This window comes from Diadema setosum, chromosome 18, assembly GCF_964275005.1.
Source record: "Diadema setosum chromosome 18, eeDiaSeto1, whole genome shotgun sequence".
In the NCBI taxonomy this organism is placed as follows: Eukaryota; Metazoa; Echinodermata; class Echinoidea; order Diadematoida; family Diadematidae; genus Diadema; species Diadema setosum.
The window spans coordinates 25,764,030-25,784,990 of record NC_092702.1 but is presented as its reverse complement, the minus strand read 5'-3'; the positions used below and the strand labels follow the sequence as shown (position 1 = coordinate 25,784,990).

At 39.0% G+C, this 20,961-nt stretch overlaps 1 protein-coding gene across 1 annotated transcript in view; it reads right to left on the bottom strand.

Annotated features, from left to right (window-relative positions):
* Positions 1–20,310: 20,310 nt before the first annotated feature.
* The window catches only part of LOC140241616 (uncharacterized), a 5,151-nt gene continuing 4,500 nt past the window's right edge, over positions 20,311–20,961 (bottom strand). Inside the window, exon 3 of the mRNA XM_072321353.1 lies at positions 20,311–20,424. Within this exon, the coding sequence (XP_072177454.1) occupies positions 20,311–20,424 (114 nt within the window). The remainder of the gene's footprint in view (positions 20,425–20,961) is intronic.

Genomic DNA, 20,961 nt, shown 5'->3' with positions numbered 1-20,961 from the left:
GTCAAAGGTCATATGTACTTCTTTCTCAATCTTCGCTTTTACGTGTTATCTCTATGGTAGGGAGTTTTTCTAGATGTGAAAATTGACATGACTATCTTTATCAAGCACTATCTTACTTATGCTTGGGTGAATTTCTCTCAGATTTTAATATATTGTAGTTGAGACTTTGCACTATCAGGACTCGAATCATTGATTTAAAAAAAAAAAATATCGGATCACCTTAATTTGTCAGTGATGACAAATTACAATCTCTAGTTCTTTTTGTTTTTGAAATATCTGTGAGAGGGAGCGGAACGACGGAATGGGGGGAGGGTGTGTATCCCTCTCCCACACGAGGAAGATTTTGCATTTTCAGACCTGAAATTCAGCGATCTGGTGCACACTTTTGGTGAAAATTTGTTTTCTTTTCTTTAAAAACAATAAGAAAATGAAATATTCACAATATATTATTAAATGACTAAATCGTGGTATTTCAGCTCTTGCTCCGCCTGTGCGACATCACTGTGAAGGCCTACTAAATAATGGGGCCTATCACCGGCTTAGACAGGATTTGATCTTAGGAGGAGCGGTTATGTGCCACGGAGGGAGCGAAGCAAGCGAGGGGGGGGGGGGAAGGTATGGTAGGGAGGTTTCCCCCTCCAACGATGAAATCTTTTTGCAGTAATAATTTAGACATTTTATAGTCCCAAAACTGCCGTTTGTAGCTATATTTTTCGCTTTGGAAACTGAGGAGGGCCGCACCGGGCGCAACTGCTGTCAATCACTGGCAGCAACATCAGGAGAATGGCATAGCAATTAAATGCGAGCGAGCGGAGCGAGCGAGCTTGAAATTTTTGACATTTTACAGTCTAAAAACTGCCGTTTGTAGCTATTTTTTTCGCTTTGGAAATTAAGGGGGGCCGCACCGGGCGCAACTGCTGTCAATCACTGGCAGCAACATCAGGAGAATGACATAGTGGTGAAATGCGAGCGAGCGAGCTTGAAAATTTTTGACATTTTACAGTCCAAAGACTGCCGTTTGTGGCTGTATTTTTTCGCTTTGGAAATTAAGGGGGGGGGGCACACCGGGCGCAACTCCTGGCAATTACTGGCAGCAACATCAGGAAAATGGCATAACGATTAAATGCGAGCGAGCGAAGCGAGTGAGCTTGAAAATTTTGATATTTTACAGTCTAAAAAACTGTGGCTGTATTTTTTTTGCTTTGGAAATTAAGGGGGGGCGCACCGGGCGTAAACTGCTGGCAATTACTGGCAGCAACATCATGAGAATGGCATAATGATTAAATGCGAGGGAGCGAAGCGAGTAAGCTTGAAAATTTTGACATTTTACAGTCTAAAAAACTGTCGTTTGTGGCTGTATTTTTTCTCTTTGGAAATTAAGGGGGCGCACGGGGCGAAAACTACTGGCAATTACTGGCAGCAGCACCAGGAGGATGGCATAATGGTTAAACGCGAGCGAGCGAAGCGATCGAGCTTCAAAATTTTGACATTTTGCAGTCCCAAAACAGCCGCTTGTAGTTATATTTTTCGCTTTGGAAATTAAGGGGGGGGGCGCATCGGGCGAAAAATGCTGGCAATTACTGGCAGCAACACAAGGAGAATGGAATAATGATTAGTAATGCGAGCGAGCGAAGCGAGAGAGCTTCAAAATCTTGACATTTTACAGTCCCAAAACTGCCGTTTGTAGATATATTTTTCGCTTTGGCAATTAAGGGGGGCGCACCGGGCGCAACAGCTGTCAGTTACTGGCAGCAACATCAGGAGGATGGCATAGCGGTTAAATGCGAACGAGCGGAGCGAGCGAGCTTTAAAATTTTGACATTTTACACTCCAAAAACTGCCGTTTGTAGCTATATTTTTCGCTTTTGTTTGTCCCACTTTTATGGGGGAACCACCCCCCCCCCCCCCCATCGACGCCTCTTCATAATATGAGGGTGCTTTTGTGAAAGATCTGCTCCACACTCTTTGATAAATTAGGGAAATATACGTCAATATCAAAAGTGTACAAAGTTTATCGAAAGGGATCCTGTATAGCAGAGCATTTGCATGTTTATGATTGCAATACAACGATCTGGTGCATAATTCTGGCGATATTTGGACAATATTTTCCATTAAGAAAGTTCGAGATTTGTCCTCATCTCGGGAATTGCTTGGGGGATAAATGATTTGTCTGCCTAAGCACATCCGTATAGGGGCGGGGCAAATGCCCCTTTGCCCCCCCCCCCCCCCCCCCCCCCAATAGATTCGACGCCCCTGATCTTCCCTGGGTATGCCCATAGATGTATCCTGACTGAGTCATCAGTCACTGTCGTTTCTCAATAATGATTCAGGAAATGGAGGGGGTTCAATTATGGCGATATATTTTTTGTTATTGTTTGTTTGTTTGTTTTCGTACATATTTTGCAGATGGTCCCCAGTTACTCGCGTCATAGGATATTCACATGTAGGCCTATACTATTTGACGTTGTCAACGTCTGAGCCATACCTCGCAGTGTATGTTGATGTTACTTTCTTCGCGAGCGAGCGAAGCGAGCGAGCGCCTGAGAAAATTGTGTATACATTTTCCTTCAAGATAGCAGATTGTTCAGCTCTGTTACCTGTCTGAAGGCCGGCGTACAAACGTCATGCAATATGCCAAAATTGATACATATCACATTTCTGCTTCCTCCATTTTTTCCCTAAAAATTCAGGGGGGGATGATTGTACAGGCCATCCCCCCCCCCCTCCTCCATTTCAGGGGGGGGGGGGGGGATATATCCCCCCCCCCCCCCATCCCCCCGGGATTTACGCCCATGCTAGATACTGTCAGGTGCGGACCAACTGCGGAGAGCTCCGGGGAGTATTCCCCGCAAGTCAAGCCGCAAAACTTCCCCCGTACGGTATGACAAGGCATGAATGAAAATTGCAAACATTATTGTTCGCCCGCTGAAAATCTTCTACGTGCTGGAAACTACCTCCTCGCCACAAGCCCGCGTAGCTTGCCCGGAATGGTGTGACATGGGCCTTTAGTGTGAATTCAATGGCGCGGGTGAGTCCATTGTCTAATGCTAAGTCGGGAGAGCTGAATGCTTGTTTTTCGACTATCCGTAGAATCGGTAGAAATGAAGCATGTTTTCATGCCAATTTTTCTCAAGCATGCGTAATTCCTATTTAACCCATAAGGTCTCATACGAAAGAAGAAAATATGGATATTTAGTTTATGAACTTTGTTTTTCGAAAACGTAACGGTAAAAGTCTGAAAAATTCACTTAAAGTCATCATTTGCGCGTGCAAATGAGAATTTGATAGCACCACTGTTCGTTGTTCTAGCTCAGTCATGCATGAACGATGAACATTCAAGTTGTACATCAAATGAAAGAAGAAAAGTTTATCTTTCCATTGATGTACACTGTATATCTCATAAAGAAAATGTATGATTTCGATAGTAAAAAGTTGCAAGGAAACTCGGTTCCGTTTTTTTTCTGGGACGCGCTGAATTACTCTTCAAGAACGTGCTAATTCATCCAGTCGTCATATTGTATCAGCATTGTTCAACCTTATGGGCTACATCTTTTTTCGTCGAAGTCCTGACTACCACAGCTAATATTATGGAGTAGGTTCTGCCGGCCATTAAACAGGGCGTGGTGACTCGACTCGGACAGTAGCGAGTTTGCTTCCCAATACAAATGACCCGGGTTCAATTCCCGAGTCTAGCTGAGCAATGCTGTGTGTAATCATACCTTCCCATCTTGTAAGAGGCAAAACACTCTGTCCCTCGAATAGGACCATAGAAGGGTGGTCCCGTGTGTGGACATTCACAACTCGTGCACGTAAAAGATGCCACTTCATATCCACCGCAAAGACAAGGGTGTATAACCATGTGAACGGGTCCGCCTCAAATCCAACAGGACCCCATAAGACCAGCCATGCGCAGTGCAGCTGAATATAGGCTAGCCAGCGATCGTCTGCGACGGAAATGAATAAAAAATAAAGAAATAAACAAACCCCCCCAAAAAAGAGAAAACAAACATTTTGAGAGTTTCGAGTGCCGCATCAGTTCAGGAACATTAGTGATGGTCTCAGTCGAGCGAGGACAAACGGTCAAATGTATCTTCTGCTCTCCGATCCATCAGGCTACCCGGTTATACGTAAAAGAGGTTGATCTTGCTTTCAGCATGTTCAGTATTTTGGTCCAGCGTTCGACAGTTGAAAATCATGTCCGTGGTATGGCCTGTTGTATAATTTGGAGAAAAGATACAAAAACATGAAAAGAATAATGATTGGGTGTGACACTTAGAACCAGTAAAGCAAGGAGAAAGGCAAATCAACACAAAACAGAACATACAAGACAACGATAAAATGTACTCTGTCAGGAATGACCAAATTCTCAACAAAACCGACTACATTGTGAGGATACAGAATCAGCTTCAATCAGTAAGATTTTAGTAGAATAAGTAAATGGATCGTGGAAAGGAAAGAGGACATGACGAGGGTGGGAGAAAAGAAAAAAAAAGAAAGCTAAAGGCGAAACAATATTTCACATTTTCGTCATTAAATTGATATCATTTTCATCATACAGACTAATTGTCGTAAAGTTAATACACCGTTTCGGTTTCGCTCAAAGAATGCGATACCTTCTACAAGACGAGATTTGTACGTCATGTTTATGTGGGTTTTCGTTTGTGGTTTATTTCTTGCTTCTTTATCAATCTGATTTTCTAGTGAATTACCATAATGATATGCTCCAAGATTATGCCATGTTGGAACGCAAATGCGAAGGAAATCATCCATACCCACATCGCTCGTCTCATCAGGAGCTGCTCCTGAATGACGAACTCTTTTTTTTTTTTTCCTGCTCAGTCTCATTAGATCTCCGCGACATAAACACTGAAGACAACAATTCGCCACGACTCCCTCTTGCCTTTCTACATGCAGTCAGGGTTGCTCAAAAGCCTGTGATTGGTCAACCAATATTGTCCAATGGCAAGCCGCTAACTTTCACATCTCAGTCGACCGACGTCTGACTGGTTGCCGCTCCTCGTTGAGCTTGGAAAGCTATTCCTCTTCACGTGATGATACATGGTGTCAGTCATGACCAAGGACTGCCAATGACCAACCTGCAACTTCTAAACCACGCCCTCAGAGCGTGTCCTTGGCTCAGCACAGAAACCCCAGGTCATGTGAGAGGTGGGATTGTTGCAAGATTTCACCAACTGTCCTCGTGAGAGAGGGATGTTCTACATGGAAAGGAAAAGGATGTTTTTCTTCTTCAGTACATCACTTCATCGGGTCATGGAAATGGTTGTTGAGATAATTATCTTCACTATGATGAACTCTCCAACATAAGTATCATTTCTTATGTCTCTTTAGATTTTGTCGGTGGTTCCTCACATTCTAAAACTAATATATGATTCAAGGCTACCCCATAATACTAGAACACTTCGAAATGATCAGTGAACACATCAATATCTCGTCCTCCTCAAACACATAGCATAATTAGTTAGTTCAGCCCCCCCCCCCAAAAAAAAAAAAAAGATAACTAAATAATCTTTTAGTTAGCATTTACTTGCAAAAGGAACATTAATCTCTGGCGTTTAGCCACTAAATTATCCTCGTTTTCAGTGCATATGTCGTCTTCCATTTCCCGTTGTGCGTTCAAAATTGGAAGAAGTGTATCTTTCTTTCTCTCTGTTTTGCAAAGCTGCATTATTTGTCAAAAGAGACAACACGGTTTTAGCCAGGAAATAAACCTGATGATGCACAACAAGGATTATCAGCACGAGTTTAGTGTGTAGACAGACTGAGACTTTTTTTTTTTGGGGGGGGGGGGATAAAGCATAAAAATGCTTCCCTTGTGCATTACCAAGTCCTTCAGAAACGCATTACCGTTCATCCCAATGCAGCTCACTTGGTTAAGACCTCGAAGGTCGTATACCATCCCGTAATCGAACGTCAGTGGCGTCTTCGCTGCTGGTCTGGTCTCGGCTATACAGGACGAGGATTTTAATTTGTCTTCTTAGGCATCAAGAGACTCTGAAAGAAAATGGCAAAGTTCGTAGAAACGGATGCCGAGCAATAGGAAGAGGACTATCGTAGTTAACGAAATAAAAAGAAGATTAGAAAGTAGTAGGAGGTAGAGAAAAAGGAAGAAAAGGATTACGTAAACGGAACGATGTTCATGATTATTGAAGCAAGCAGTTTCTGATAAGTTGTTACGGCAGTATTTGATTTGATTTGATTTGATTTGATTTGATTTGATTTGATTTATTGGCTTCTGAGTTGCTATTGTACATGTGCACATCGTTGAAAGTATGCATAGACGCGTTCTGAACAATGTTGTTCAATGTAAAACAACCTACAGGTGCAATAGATAATACATAAGGACTACAATACAACTTAACCCTACAAAGGCCGGGGGGTTGAATCAACCCCCCCCCCCCCCCTCGACATTTTTCGCGACTATTCCGCCGGGCGAAATTTTTTAACGCGCCGTTCGCTGACTTTTTACTTTCAAGAGGCATAGTCCCGGTAGTGTAGAGGGCGCTGTTGATGATACTGCCGATCACCGTTAGCATTGATACGAAGATTACCGAAGTTGAGCTGTCATCTTGCTAAGTAACGTTACCTTCGTTGTCTTCTCTGCGCATCACGCAGTCTGTAGTAATGCCAGGGAGTGCGCATAATGTGCTTGTTATTATGACATCTCAAAAGAAGTTTGCTGAAGCTGTCATCCCCTTCAGCTGAATCATGAGCCGAAATGTGATCGGACCACTGACTACAGTGGATCGGACTTCTTCGGACTCGGGGGAAGTGGGACAAAACGTTAAGCGCTAAAGAGGAGTCGATAGCGTAGGTCTCTATAGGAAACTTGCGCCGTGCGCCCGCGTACGCATTTGACTAAAACACCGGGACCATGCACCTTTCAAGTCTCGCGCATCTTTTGACACCATCTTCGCGAAAATCGCACATACCGTTACGACGCTGCACGACCTTTAATACATGCCTGTCAGACCGAAAATGGCTCAAAAACGTGATTTTGTGCGTAAAGTCTATGCAAATAGAGTTTTCTCACCTTATTCATAAAGATACGATTATTTTCACTTTCATAGGCTGAAATCAATTAATGTTAGCATAATCATGCTTGGAAAAGGTTCTGTCATAAGTTTTGAGAAAAACAATGGTAACACAAAAGATCGAAAAACAAAGAAATACATAAGAAATTCATAAAACAATAAAATACATAAGAAATTAAGTTTGATACAAGATTTTTTCAAGTACATTGTTAGGAATGGTACAAAGAATGTTATCAACAAAAATTAGGATTCTAGGAGCTGTACTTTCTGATTTAGAGCAAAATGTATGATTTTACGCATATATTAGCATAATTAATTAATATAAGGAAAAATTCCATTTCTTTTTGTATAATGTGCTAGATGACGCCACAGGTAATGCATGTGCCAATTTTCATGGCGATTGCGCGATCGACGGCCGAGATCTCGGGGGGGGGGGTGGTTGAATCAACCCCCCGGCCACAGAACACCCCAAAAAGCCCGGCCTGGTTAGGGTTAAGCGTAACTTGATTTGCTTGCAGCCCTTAATGCATAATATATAATTTAAAAAAAAAAAGAATAGAGGGAAGAATGACTTGTGCAGAGAGATATAAAGGATAGACGAAAGGGAAGAAGTTATAAAGTATTGTAGCTCGTCTACCGATTTACCAATCTACTTACCTCCTAAAAGGTGCATTAACCTTAGTCGCTTGGCCTTCACATCATCATCGTCCACGATGTCGCTATCGTCCTCGAGTTCTCGATCTGTGATAAGAATTGGGGAGGATTTCCTTTGAGTTGTTTTAATATCCCAAAGGTAATTTATCCGACGACGCAATAATCGCTTTATTTTGTAATTACAAAACTTCCGCCCTACATTTCTTTTCTTGAGTGATAGAATTGCAATTTCGTAAATCTTATCCATATATCATGCAAGTCTATTATGATTGCTGGTCATTTTGGTCACTTTCTGCCGCCTCATCTGTCCATCTCTCTCTTTTGTCATTTTTATCTCTTTTTCCTCACTCTTTCTCTTTCTACGGCATTTCTTTCATTACTGTTTCGAACCAGGGTGCATCGTTAATGCGCATAATATAAAGGTTTTTCCTTCAGAGAAAGAAACTTTTACGGTTTTCAAATGTTTTAGGTTGTTGATTCACACAATAATATTCTCGTGATTTCTTCTGGCAAATCTATGAGTTACTAGACAGTAACTGTTCATATTCAGTTCTGTTCATGTTCAGGGTGATAAATCAGGCGTTGAAATGTAATACTGACAATAATGCTCCTAGTTATATTCAAGAGGATGATGTTCGTATTGATGACCCCATAGACATAGCTGAAGTTTTTAATGATTTTTTTGTACACATTGGCCCAAATCTGGCTGACAAAATCCCTTCAGCGCACCAGGAATTTCACTCTTTTCTGGATGATAGAAATATGGCATCTTTATTTTTTGTACCGATTGTTGAAGATGAAATAATAAAGATTGTTGATAGATTAAATAACAAAAAAAGTTCGGGATATGATGGAATCACAAATTTTTTGGTAAAAAACGTGATTCATGAAATAATTTCACCTCTTACTTTTATCTTAAATCAATCCTTATCTAGTGGTAAAGTTCCTTGTAAAATGAAAGTAGCCAGAGTTGTCCCCATTTTTAAAAAAGGGCGAAAAGATTTTGTTAATAATTATCGTCCTATTTCTCTTTTAACTTCCTTTTCAAAGATACTCGAAAGACTTGTGTATAAACGTACCCTTAATTTTCTTCTTCAGTCAAAAATTTTTACTGATTCTCAATTTGGATTTCGCAAAAAACATAGTACATCTCACGCATTACTCAAGTTCATTGATAAGATAGCTCATGCTATAGATGATGCATCTCATACTGTTGGTGTTTTTCTTGATTTTTCAAAGGCGTTTGATACAATAGATCATGATATTTTACTTTATAAGTTAAATCATTACGGATTTCGGGGTAAGGCGCTAGAATGGTTTTCTGATTATCTGACAAATAGAAAACAATTTGTAAGTATCCACGGTCACGATTCCCAACCTAAGTTAATTTCTTGTGGTGTTCCCCAGGGTTCCCTGTTAGGTCCACTTCTTTTTATTCTGTATATTAACGATATTCAGAACTCATCTAAGATCCTTTCCTTCGTTTGTTTTGCAGACGATACAAATTTGTTCTTTTCTCATCAAAATCCTGATGAGCTTATAAACATAATAAATGAAGAACTTGTTTCTGTTCAATCTTGGATTTTTGCAAACAAACTTTCCTTAAACATTGAAAAAACTCATTATATTTTGTTTAGTAATTCCCCACCTGTACTACCTATCTCTGTCAAGATCAACAACATTGATTTGTCACAGGTCAATAGTACAAAATTCTTGGGTCTTTACATTGATAGTGATTTATCTTGGAGAACCCATGTTGGTTATGTAACTAGAATTATTTCTAGAAATACAGGGGTTCTAAACAAACTTAGTTATTATTTTCCATGTAATATTCTACAGAGTATATATTCAACTTTGATATCTCCCTATCTTAATTATGGGATTCTGGCGTGGGGAAATGCTTCTAAAAACCTTATCGATTCGTTATTTATTGTGCAAAAACGCGCTATTAGAATTGTAAACCACGCTGGATATTTATCGCACACGAATGAACTTTTTGTGAGCAATAAAATTTTGAAAATTCATGAGTTATTTTCCTACAACGTTTGCCTGTTTATGTTTCAATTCTCAACTGGCCAATTACCAGATGCATTTTCTCAAATGTTTACAAGAAACTATACATTTCATGATTATCCAACCCGCCAACGTTATGCGTATCACCTTCCACGTACCCGAACAATTTTTGCGAAAAAAAAAACTATTATGTTCACTGGGCCTAAGTACTGGAATGAACTCCCTACGGAACTTACAAGCTGCACCACTTTAGCCTCATTTAAACGAAAATTAAAACAATATCTTTTGAGCAGCTACGGCTTGCATATTGTATAGTACTTGTTGCTCAGTATTTTTACCCTTGTCTATCTTATTTAACTTCTATTAGTAGTCCGACGGGATCCTAACCATGTACATTATTATCTTCGATCAGTCTGCCTGTTACGCTCTCTAAAGCACTTACTGTTACATTCGATTGTTGGAATTCTTGAGCGTGGCAGCTGTCTGTTACCATGGTCACACGGCCTGCATGGTTTAGGACCCCGCTGGAATTTTGACTCATGAGCTCCATTGTCCTTGTGTGTATATTTTGTATTCACGACAAAATTCTATTAGCCCACCTTCCATTTATGTATTTATGCCAAACTGTTACGTCATCATCTATACCTCCATACCCACTTAAATCCTGACAATCTCAGTCGTTGTTCTCTCATTGTCCTTATTTGTAGTAGGGTATAGTTGCAACATGTGACCTTTCTGTATTTTTTTCTGTATTTTATTCTGTATTTTATTTAGTGACACTTATTTGATTTGATCTTTGTTCGTTTTAATCGGATCCCCCAGTTATAATATGGTCTAAAAAAATATTTGTACTTATGTTTCCCCAAATCTGATTTTATCACGGGACCTGCGGCTCTATACAAGCTTGCTTCTGCGCAGGCCCCATCATATTTTTTTCGCATTATGATCTCAGTTTAACTCGCATGTATACAGACTTTGTGTATACCAAGACAAACTTTTGAACATTCCGGTGAAGTTCTATTTTGAATTATGTTCTGTATAAATTTCGCATCAATTTACTTTATATTGTGATATATGTGAGAAAATATGAAAATAAATTGAAATGAAATGAAATATTAAAGGGAAGGTAAACCCAAAGAACAATGTGGATTGAGTGAAAGCAGCAACATCAGTAGAACACATCGGTGAAAGTTTGAGGAAAATCGGACAATCGATGCAAAAGTTATGAATTTTTAAAGTTTTGGTGTTGGAACCGCTGGATGAGGAGACTACTAGAGGATATGACGTATGAGTGGACAACAATACAAAGAAAATATAAAAGAAATTCAACAAAAATTCACTTTTCTAGAATTATGAAAAAAACAATGGACCAAACAAACGCTTTCAGAAAGCAGGGGGAATAATTGCTCCCCTTAACATATATCAATATCAAGTTGATGGAATTTGTAATTTTCATGAAAAATGGATTTTTGCAGAATTTTCTTTATATTTTCTTGGTATTGTTGTCCACTCATACGTCATAACCTCTAGTAGTCTCCTCATCCAGCGGTTCCACCATCAAAACTTTAAAAATTCATAACTTTTGCATCGATTGTCCGATTTTCTTCAAACTTTCACTGATGTGTTCTACTAATGTTGCTGCTTTCACTCAATCCACATTGTTCTTGGGGTTTATCTTCCCTTTAAGTCCGTGTATCTTACAGAAAGCTAGAAATGCGTAGCCAGTCAAGCTCATCATGTCCACTGGGTAGGATGTCGAAGGTAACTCTGTGTCGACGTCGATGACCGGGACCTCATCGACTCGTTTCATGGGACGGGAAGCTACATGGGATAAAGGTTTTATTTAACATACATGAGATTTCTAGTAATAAATTCGACAAAACTTTGCATAATCGCAAATTCTCAAATAGGTGCCTTAATCTAGAATACACATAAAAAAAGGAGTATAATTATATCAGAGTATTCCATGGCCTTATATCGTATATATATATATATATATATATATATATATATATATATATATATATATATATGTACATATATACATATATATATAATTATATATAATATATATATATATTCGTTTCATTTCATTTCATTTCGTTTACTAGTATTTCATTTCCAGCTCACAATTATGATTACAACATTTGAATACACATGATATACAATGGTACAACAATGCAATAAAAAAATTAACCATAACACGTAACACAATTTTATATACTCTCGAAATAATAACAGAAAAAAAAATGGTTGGAAATGTCGTTGCTGTTCTCCTTACATGCCTTAACATGCTTAAAAGAGACCTCCGGATGATTTTCAGATTTTTACATTTGAACAACTATAGATTAGTTATACTGAGGACAGAGTTTCAGAATTCATGATAATTTGGATGAAGAATAAGAATATTTTCAAAATTTAGAACAAATTGCAATGAACAAGGATGATGACATGGCAGAGTCACCATAAGAATGCATGAGTTGGGGCTCAAGGAAGCAGAACAAAAGAAGAAGGCATGCATAGATTATACACAGGTGAACTCGCAAGCAAGCGGCATTGTAATGGAATTACACTGCTACATTTCTGAAATATGTGAACCTCCTATGTCATCATCCTTGTTCATCCTTGTTCAAAATTTAGAACAAATTGCAATGAACAAGGATGATGACATGGCAGAGTCACCTTAAGAATGCATGAGTTGGGGCTCAAGGAAGCAGAACAAAAGAAAAGGCATGCATAGATTATACACAGGTGAACTCGCAAGCAAGCGGCATTGTAATGGAATTACACTGCTACATTTCTGAAATATGTGAACCTCCTATGTCATCATCCTTGTTCAGTGTAATTTGTTTAAGGTTTTTCAAGGTATTGTTTTTCTGCTCAAGCACCACGATAAATTCCACAAAATAATCTATACATGGAGTTGTCGATTTACGTCCTACATGATGTGAAATTATGAAAATCATCTGGAATGTCCCTTTAATACTATCTACTTCGACCGCTATTACTGTATGTACAATTAGCAAAACACTCAAAACGTAGACCAATCTTTCAAAAAGAAAATGACATAGATCAGCAAAAATACACCTAAACCTAGAAGACCAATAAAAGTTAGTATAGTTGTCTAGTTGAATAATGTTAAAGACAGGTAGATCGATAGATCGATTAATTGATTAATACTGAGTAGGTGAATAGATATACGAAGCCACACATGTGGCCAGAGCAGGCCTATATGCACACATTGTACACACCTTCATGATGCACACTTACTCATAATATCTTCTACATAGTATACCTTGGGCTGGGTCATAAACAACGTCGTTGGTCTCTATGCAACAAAGGCAAGTGATCAAGGGCATCATGTAGTTCCAACGGCTTTGCGCAGCCATATTGGCCGACGGTTGGCCGCCCAAACTATCGGCGTCAGGCTTCCATGCCACAGGCTGCCCAATCACGTGTGTGGCGTCTGGGACGGTCTCTAACCCAGCAGGGAATGGCGCCACCTGTCGTGGAGACGCACCGAACGTCTATTACGTGTACTTTTTGTGTAACCCAGAGCTTGGTCCTTGATTTTAATAGTGGTCTAACTATTTCTCTGCTTGTTGAAGTCATTGCAAAACACAGTCTCTTTAAACACCAATTGAATGACTGCTACAAACTGCCTTCAAATTTTCTCTTATAAGAGCTGTAATTATTTCGCATTTTTAGGAATGTAACCAGTAAAATATGTTAAAATATGCACATTGTGCATCTAACCTGTTTCCACACTCTGTAAACTGAATGATAAATCAAATACTTACTGACAACAGTGTACATTACATGGAATAGTTTTAGATAATGTGAATTTTAAGATCTTTCTAAATCTATAAATTATGGCTAGGGAAGTCACTGTCGCGTCACTGAAATCTAATGGTGTCTTCTTTTTTAAAAGCACAAGTAGGCCTACTTTAAATTATACACGCACTTACTATCGTAATGTTTTGCTTTGAATCCTCCAATTGTAAATTCTTGGTAAATTCTAACGTCAGTTTTCGTTTTACAACCATTTCTTTGAAAAATATGATAGCTTCTCATGTCCGTGCTACCTGTTATAGCATTCGGTCAACTCGAGAAATGATATAACTCACTTTGTTGTTTTGGAAGAAGCTCCTGCTCTTCAGACGCTTCAAGAAAGACTTGTTACGTGAGTAACGACTACTTTCTGAGGTGTCACCAGAGGTCGTGACATCGATGGGAGCTATCTTAGTGCTTCGATGGCCCATTGTCAGATGTAACACACTATTCTCAAGATGAAATAGCACCGGAGATTGCCTGAAATTAGCAGACTTCGCTAAAGACAAGTTCTCGCTCGGGAGACTATAAAAATAATCAACGCGAACATGTGGTGTGCTGTGCTATGACCACTTTTTCTGTTGTTGTTGCTGCGCGCACCTAGTGACTGCGCGTGATTTATGAATATTCATATTTGTGTCTTACGACGTCATAATGGAATTATACGCGTTGTTAATTTGCAAGTCCCGTCCAGTGCATTGGTGGGCTATGTAATCACCCAACCCCTTGTTGAGTACCAAAGTGATGGTGTCACAGTCTTTGGTTCGAGCATGGCTAGCAACCGTTGTGTTCCCATGTACAGATATTCGGGCCACGTGATTTCTTTGGAACCAGTTTCCATGGTAATGAATGGCTATGGCGTCATATTTCGATACTCTATATTGTTTATTCAAAATGATAAAGCAATCCAAAGTAAGAAGTAAAATTTAAAAAAAAAAATCATAATTGAGCGAATTTAAGATGAAGCACTGAAAAGCAAGAAAAAGCAAGCAGCATACTGATTACTAAGGTGGTTAAGTGAGCACGAGAGAAGAAAGGAGAGAGAGCAATGAAAGCAAGCCAGCCTTTTCACTGTCGCTGCTGACAGTGACATGGCTGAGTATAGTAGTCTATACTTGTATCCGCGAATTTACGTACATTTGGTACTATTCAACATGCAGTGCAAGAGGAATAACAGTGAAGACGATTTTACTGCTCATTATTTTGACTGCTGTTGCTGTACCGTAATTAGCCTTTTGTCAAGGCCCTCTCGCTGTATGGTGAAGAGAGCCCAGCTGAGTGGGGTTGCGCGAGGGCCTTTTGAGATCTGCTTCGCATCCTTTTGTTAGCCCTTTGAATTACCGACTTTTGCTCCCCGATTTCGGGAGCAAAAGTCGGGGTCCAATCAGCGTGTCTGTCTGCTCGAACCCGATTTGAATAGAGCGAATGCACGCCGCTGCCGCAGACCTCACAGAACTCTACACACAGAGTGTGTAGAGTTCCGTGGCAGACCTCCTCGGGTAGTCAGTGATGCATGCGAACAGGCATGACCACCAAGGCTGAGGATGCGGGGAGCGCGCCATTCCATTGGTTGACCGGAAGCCATTAAAATGAGTATTCAGAAGGGTTCACGTGTCATGAATAATAATGTGTGAAGCAGATCTCAAAAGGCCCTCGCGCTGGCGCGCTCGGCTGGGCTCGCTTCGCTCACCCATTACAGCGAGAGGGCCTTGACAAAAGGCTATACCGTAATAGGCCTAACTATTACCATTGTCACTACAATCATCATATCATCAGATGTTACTGTTATTGAACCGTATATCATTGTGTCTATTCTCTCTTTTCTCTATGTCCGCTCTTCTGCATTCTTACCGGTATATTATGTACCCCATTCTCCGCAATATTAATCCAGAGTGCGTCTTACGTTACTCTTACATCATGGAATCCAGTTTGCTTGTATCCATGATGGTGCGTGTTGCAGTTTCATTTTCCCTGTTTTTTTTTTTCCTTTTTTTTTCAATTCATATCAAGTCAAAGTTTATTTCATTTTTCGACAAAACATATAAGTTACACTTCTTTCCTTCCTAATTTTACTTTATGTCAGTTGACACCGGTTTCTTCATTTTGTTTCATATATCTGCTTGTAATTTCATTAAGTCATTATTCGTTCTCTTATACTTCTGATGGCCCCATATCGTACAAGCTTTGTTAAGTGGGACTTTCCATTTCCATTCCCATCCTTGTACTATGCATGTGTATATGCATAAGCATTTTCCCTGTTTGTTTAATGAAAATGAAAATAAAGTTGAATTGAATTGAATTTATTGCTTTTGCTCTGTCGTCTTCCCATGTCCTTTAAATCCATCCAACAAGTAGTGTGATCAATCTTGATTATTGTCGTTATTGTCGTCAAAATTAAAAACTTTTCCCCAGAAAGGTCACATAACATGAAACTGTGTTGAGGACCGGCCCGCCGACGCCGGCGAAGTCTTGGCCTTTCCCGGGGGCAGGCGCCTATAATTATGGTCTTACCAGCCAAGGGTTAGGTTATCATTAGCCTATAATGTAGGTAGGGGTATCGTCGAAAAAGAAAGGTGATAGAAGAGTACCGGAAGCTTCTCTTCCTTACATGTGTCAAAACAAAAGTATTAAAGGCTAGAAATTGTTTGATTTTTACATTAAAAAATAAACTGCTCCGAGTCGCTTTATTCACGCAGAGTATATTGCCGATTCTGAATGTCCCTCCCCCCATATAAATCCCAGTAACAGACTTGACAGGAAGATTTAGAAATAGTACTATGTTGACGATGAGACAGATTCAGCTCGACGCAGTCATGCACCAGTCTGACAGAGCGCCACCTTGATACAAAGTCAGATTCAGGTTCAGAGAAGTCTTTACATCATTGAAGGAAACCCGGACTCCATGTTAATTCTCATGGGGCGACAACATCAGGCTTTGAAAAGGTACAGCTTATGAAGTTACAGCCGCCTACCACAGGGGAGAAATCATGAATTGAATGACCTACGGACAGCCCATTTCCCACACATCAATGTGTCTTCGACTTTTCACAAATTCAATTTATTGCGTTCGTGTTAAATTCATCTTCTTAAAAAAGGGGGAAAAGCTGTCACTTTCATATTTTTTTCAATTATTTTGTTTAAATCCACTCATGTAGATTCCATTTCAGTAGTTTATATATAAATAGAAAAATAAAACAGTGACAGGTGCCAGTCAGATTTGGTTGGTGTTCAGCGTTTACACGATCGATCCTATGCACGGTGTCCACCGTTACATAATCAGTGTCTGAATCGTAGCATTGCATTTGTGCTGAATACTGTTTTAATCGCCAACAAGCAGAACAGGAAGAGAATAATCCCTCTCCTCTCTCTCTCTCTCTCCTTCTCTCTCTCCTTCTCTCTCTCTCTCTCCTTCTCTCTCTCTCCTTCTCTCTCTCTCTCTCTCTCTCTCTCTCTCTTTCACCTGTCCTTTATGCAAAATACATATGTATTTCTATCAGTTGCGATAGAGAAACACAGATCAGACTTTGCGTTCACTTTTAAGAGCCCAATACGTCCGTCTTCGTAACGCGACTTCAATGTTACTTTCTTTACGATGCAAAAAATTAATATTGAATCCATGCACTGATGTGATATCATATCCCCATAGAATGAGATACCTTTTTTTTCTCGTAATTGGATAAGTATAAAAGGAACAATTAAAGCGGGATCTTCGCTGTTTTCTGGCAGCATATGATTCAAACCGGCATTACGTGCTAAGATGTTTCCCATCTTCCAATCTCCTTCTTAATCGTCATTCTATTCTCATTGTGCTTTTGAAAATATCGAGACATTAATTTGATGTTCATCTCCAGTTACAGTTTGAATATGTAATCGAAAACTGACATTATATTTTCAAAACGTACACCATAATTTACTGCAAATACCAACTGAAACACTCACATACAAGTCAACAATGGAAATAAAGGAAAAAAAAAAACATGCGTCGCTCTTGCTCAAAACACATGTACCAACAAGAGAATTACACAGCTTGCAGGCCATGTGTAATTTTGATAACGAAATTTATTTTGAAAGAAACTATCTTGCCCTGACTGGATAATCACTAAATTCGATTGGGTCAAGCAAAACGACGTTGTCAAAAGAAGTAAAGATACCAGTTTTACAAGTTATGTATGTGTGTACTCATGTAAATATTCATACAGTCATAGACATCTTTTAACTGCAAAAATGAGGTGTATGGGCACGTGATGGGATTGAAAATTAGCTCTGATTTTGAAAAAGACATGAAAGAATGTATTTCTTATCATTAGATACAGATCATCTCTGCCAGAAACATTTAGAGATAAAAATGTCATTAACACTGGAAATATAGTTCTAAGTCTTCATGCTAAGAAAGCGTTATAAGAAGTGGATTTTTTTTTTATTCTCTTCGAGGTTTATTTTGTTAAAACAAGAGAAAATAACTTTTGCCTGGAATAAACATAGATGACCCCAGACTTTGACCAATGTTATCTGAGACATCTTTCACAGATCACGATTTTCTCCTCGAAGATAACATCCAATACACGATAGCCCTGATTTCAACTCGTTATCGTTTGCAAATACAATATGCATAGATATAAGCGCTCGAACTGTAACACTAAATGCACAGCTTTGATCGATTTAAGACAGATAATGTTGTGTCGTGATCTTTTTTTTCCTTTAGGGATTAGTGGACTCGCTATGATGACTTCAACAGCATCTTGAAAGACTATATAGGTTCAAATTTTATTTGGGCTGAATTTAAACATTTCACATAACTGGCAACACAGTATGTTTCTAGCACACCTCAATTTCAGTTTTATATTCACGTGTTGAAATAACCAATATTACCGTGACAAGGTAAGGAAAACAATGAGAACAGCGTCAGCTAAAACAGGATCAAGCCGTTGCATGATGGCACTATTTTAAACACGATTGATGTCCCGCTGGCTATATCATCTTACAAGCACAGATCGATTAACTTGATTTCAATAATGCCGTAAAAGCATTCTGTTCTTTAGAAAAGATTACGAATCATTACTTATGAAGTAAGCAGCTGTTGGGAGCCCTTCGTAACCCCTTCCGCCCGTCACCCTATATATCATTAGCAGAAATCCTCTGAATATTATCACGCATTTTGTCCACGAATATCTTCCTTTAGTTGTTTCTTCCCCTTTTGTTAGCCTCGGTACCATTGATATAGTCAAGATGGCACATAGAAAGACAATACGTTTAGAAATGCAATAATAGTGTAACTAACATTATATATTTTTACAGGGTTCTGCTCCATCTTTTTTCAATGCAGATGAACAACTTTATGATCTGCAACGAGTTGACGTGTGAGAAGTTTTGAAATAGTAAGCAAGACTAGCAAATTTCAAGCCGCTTTCATAATTCAAGTCAAATCTTTCTAGAACAAAATAATTTACTGTTGCAAAATGAGAAGGGCTGTGTTTTAACCCCTCATTTGATACAGTAACAACGTCGATAAGTGCGTGAAATCAATGACAACATTTCAACAGATAATAAACAAACAAAGAAACAAAAGAACACACATTATGTCATATTATTTGATAAGAAACCAGTATGATTAAACCTTTTTGGGGAAAGTGATACCAGAAAGTGCGGAGGAATATTCTACTTACGTGTCATATATTACTTCTTAGTATACATACGTAGTACAAGTAATGATTTCCTTGGTGAAAATAATGAATCAACGAATTGATAGGCTAGTGAAAATGTTTACGATCAAGCACACCTACAGAACACCAATATAATCTATTCCTACAAATTGAAGAGTATTATGGTCTAAAGTAATATAAGTATATGCGTCTTAATACTTGAACATATAAGCCATAAATCATCTATTACAACAAAAAAATAAAGAAAATCCATTCGCTCTCTGACTAAAAAAGACCTATAATTTCACACGAATTACCCATTAACAAGTTAACCCATTAGATGCTCTCATAGCTGATGCAATACCCTGGACACAACCTTGCAGTATTCCACTTTCTTGGATTTAGTCAATATTTTCCTACGTCGCCAACAGCCTCGGATGTACACATCGTTTTGTGTATACTGTTTGTCACTTGAGGCGACGTGGACGGATATCTTTGTTTACTGACAAACCCCGTGGACAGGATTCCAGGTAGATCTTCCCCAAGGAAGGGGTTGGCGGACGGGGGGGGGGGGGGGGGAGGTCAGAAAAAAAAAAGGAGAGAGGGAGAATCACCTCGATTAGAACCCTGTTTTTTACGTACCTGGTTGATATACATTAGACATTTTAAAAGTAAGTTGGGTTACTCTCTAAACCATTTTTCTCTGAATTTTCGATAGATATGAAACTGGTGATCATACTATGATCGTACTATGATTTTCCAATTTGAATAAAACAACAAAAATGGGCGAAAAAGTATTAAAAGACATAATTCTCTTCATTGAATTGCAGGTGTTTTGTTCAGCTATACACCTTTGAAATAATTGTCGAATGAGCGGATGGACTGATGAGCTCATTTAACGTCAGACAGAGTCTGACAAAAACTTCGTCTCTCCCTTTCCTATTGCTTGTTATGGCGCTCACTAAAAAAAAAAAAGGAATAAAATACTGGACGCTTGACATAATAGCATTTATTTAGTCAGAGCCATGAGAAGTAGAGTTCTTGAAGAGAATGATGTATTTTTTTCCTTTTTCTGTCAAAATAAAGTGCATTTTTCGAGGTTTCTGAATTTATGAACGCCGTTACGACCACGTTCTCCCATCCTCTTTGTCGTCAGTGGGCGATGATATCCATTCGTTGTCAGATTCACCGTCCCTGTCGGCCACCGCACCCGTTGTCTGTCGAATATTCTCAAACTAGAAGGATGACCAAAAAAAAAAAAAGAAGAAGAAGAAGAAGAAGAAGCAGAAGAATACTTATGCAATGAAAGATTGTAACATAGTTTTATTATCCGCAATTATACTCCTTGAGTCTGGACTATTTCTTTTCTTTATTCCCTACACTACCCGTCTCCCCTGCTTGGTCTGTGTACCTTGAACGGCTGAAAGACCGCGAGAATGATCTACAGACATTTAAACCAGTGTCAAAAGTGAAATAAGTCACGGAGTGATAGTGTATTACGAAGTATTATATCCATCACAAATTATTTCTTGTTCTCTTATTGGTCGAGGGCAGTGAAAGTGGCAAGACATATTTCCAACATGAAAATCTTAGCCCAATTATTTTCCTAAGGAAATAATTAAAAAAAAATCTTATATCACGCTGTCATGACAATATTTGCTAATAGTCAGGTCGCTTAACGTCAAATTTTGAAATTGCCGTTACACGGCATATAAAAGCACCAAATTTGGAAACATGACCCTCATGACCTACTCATTGATATTAGAGTAGGA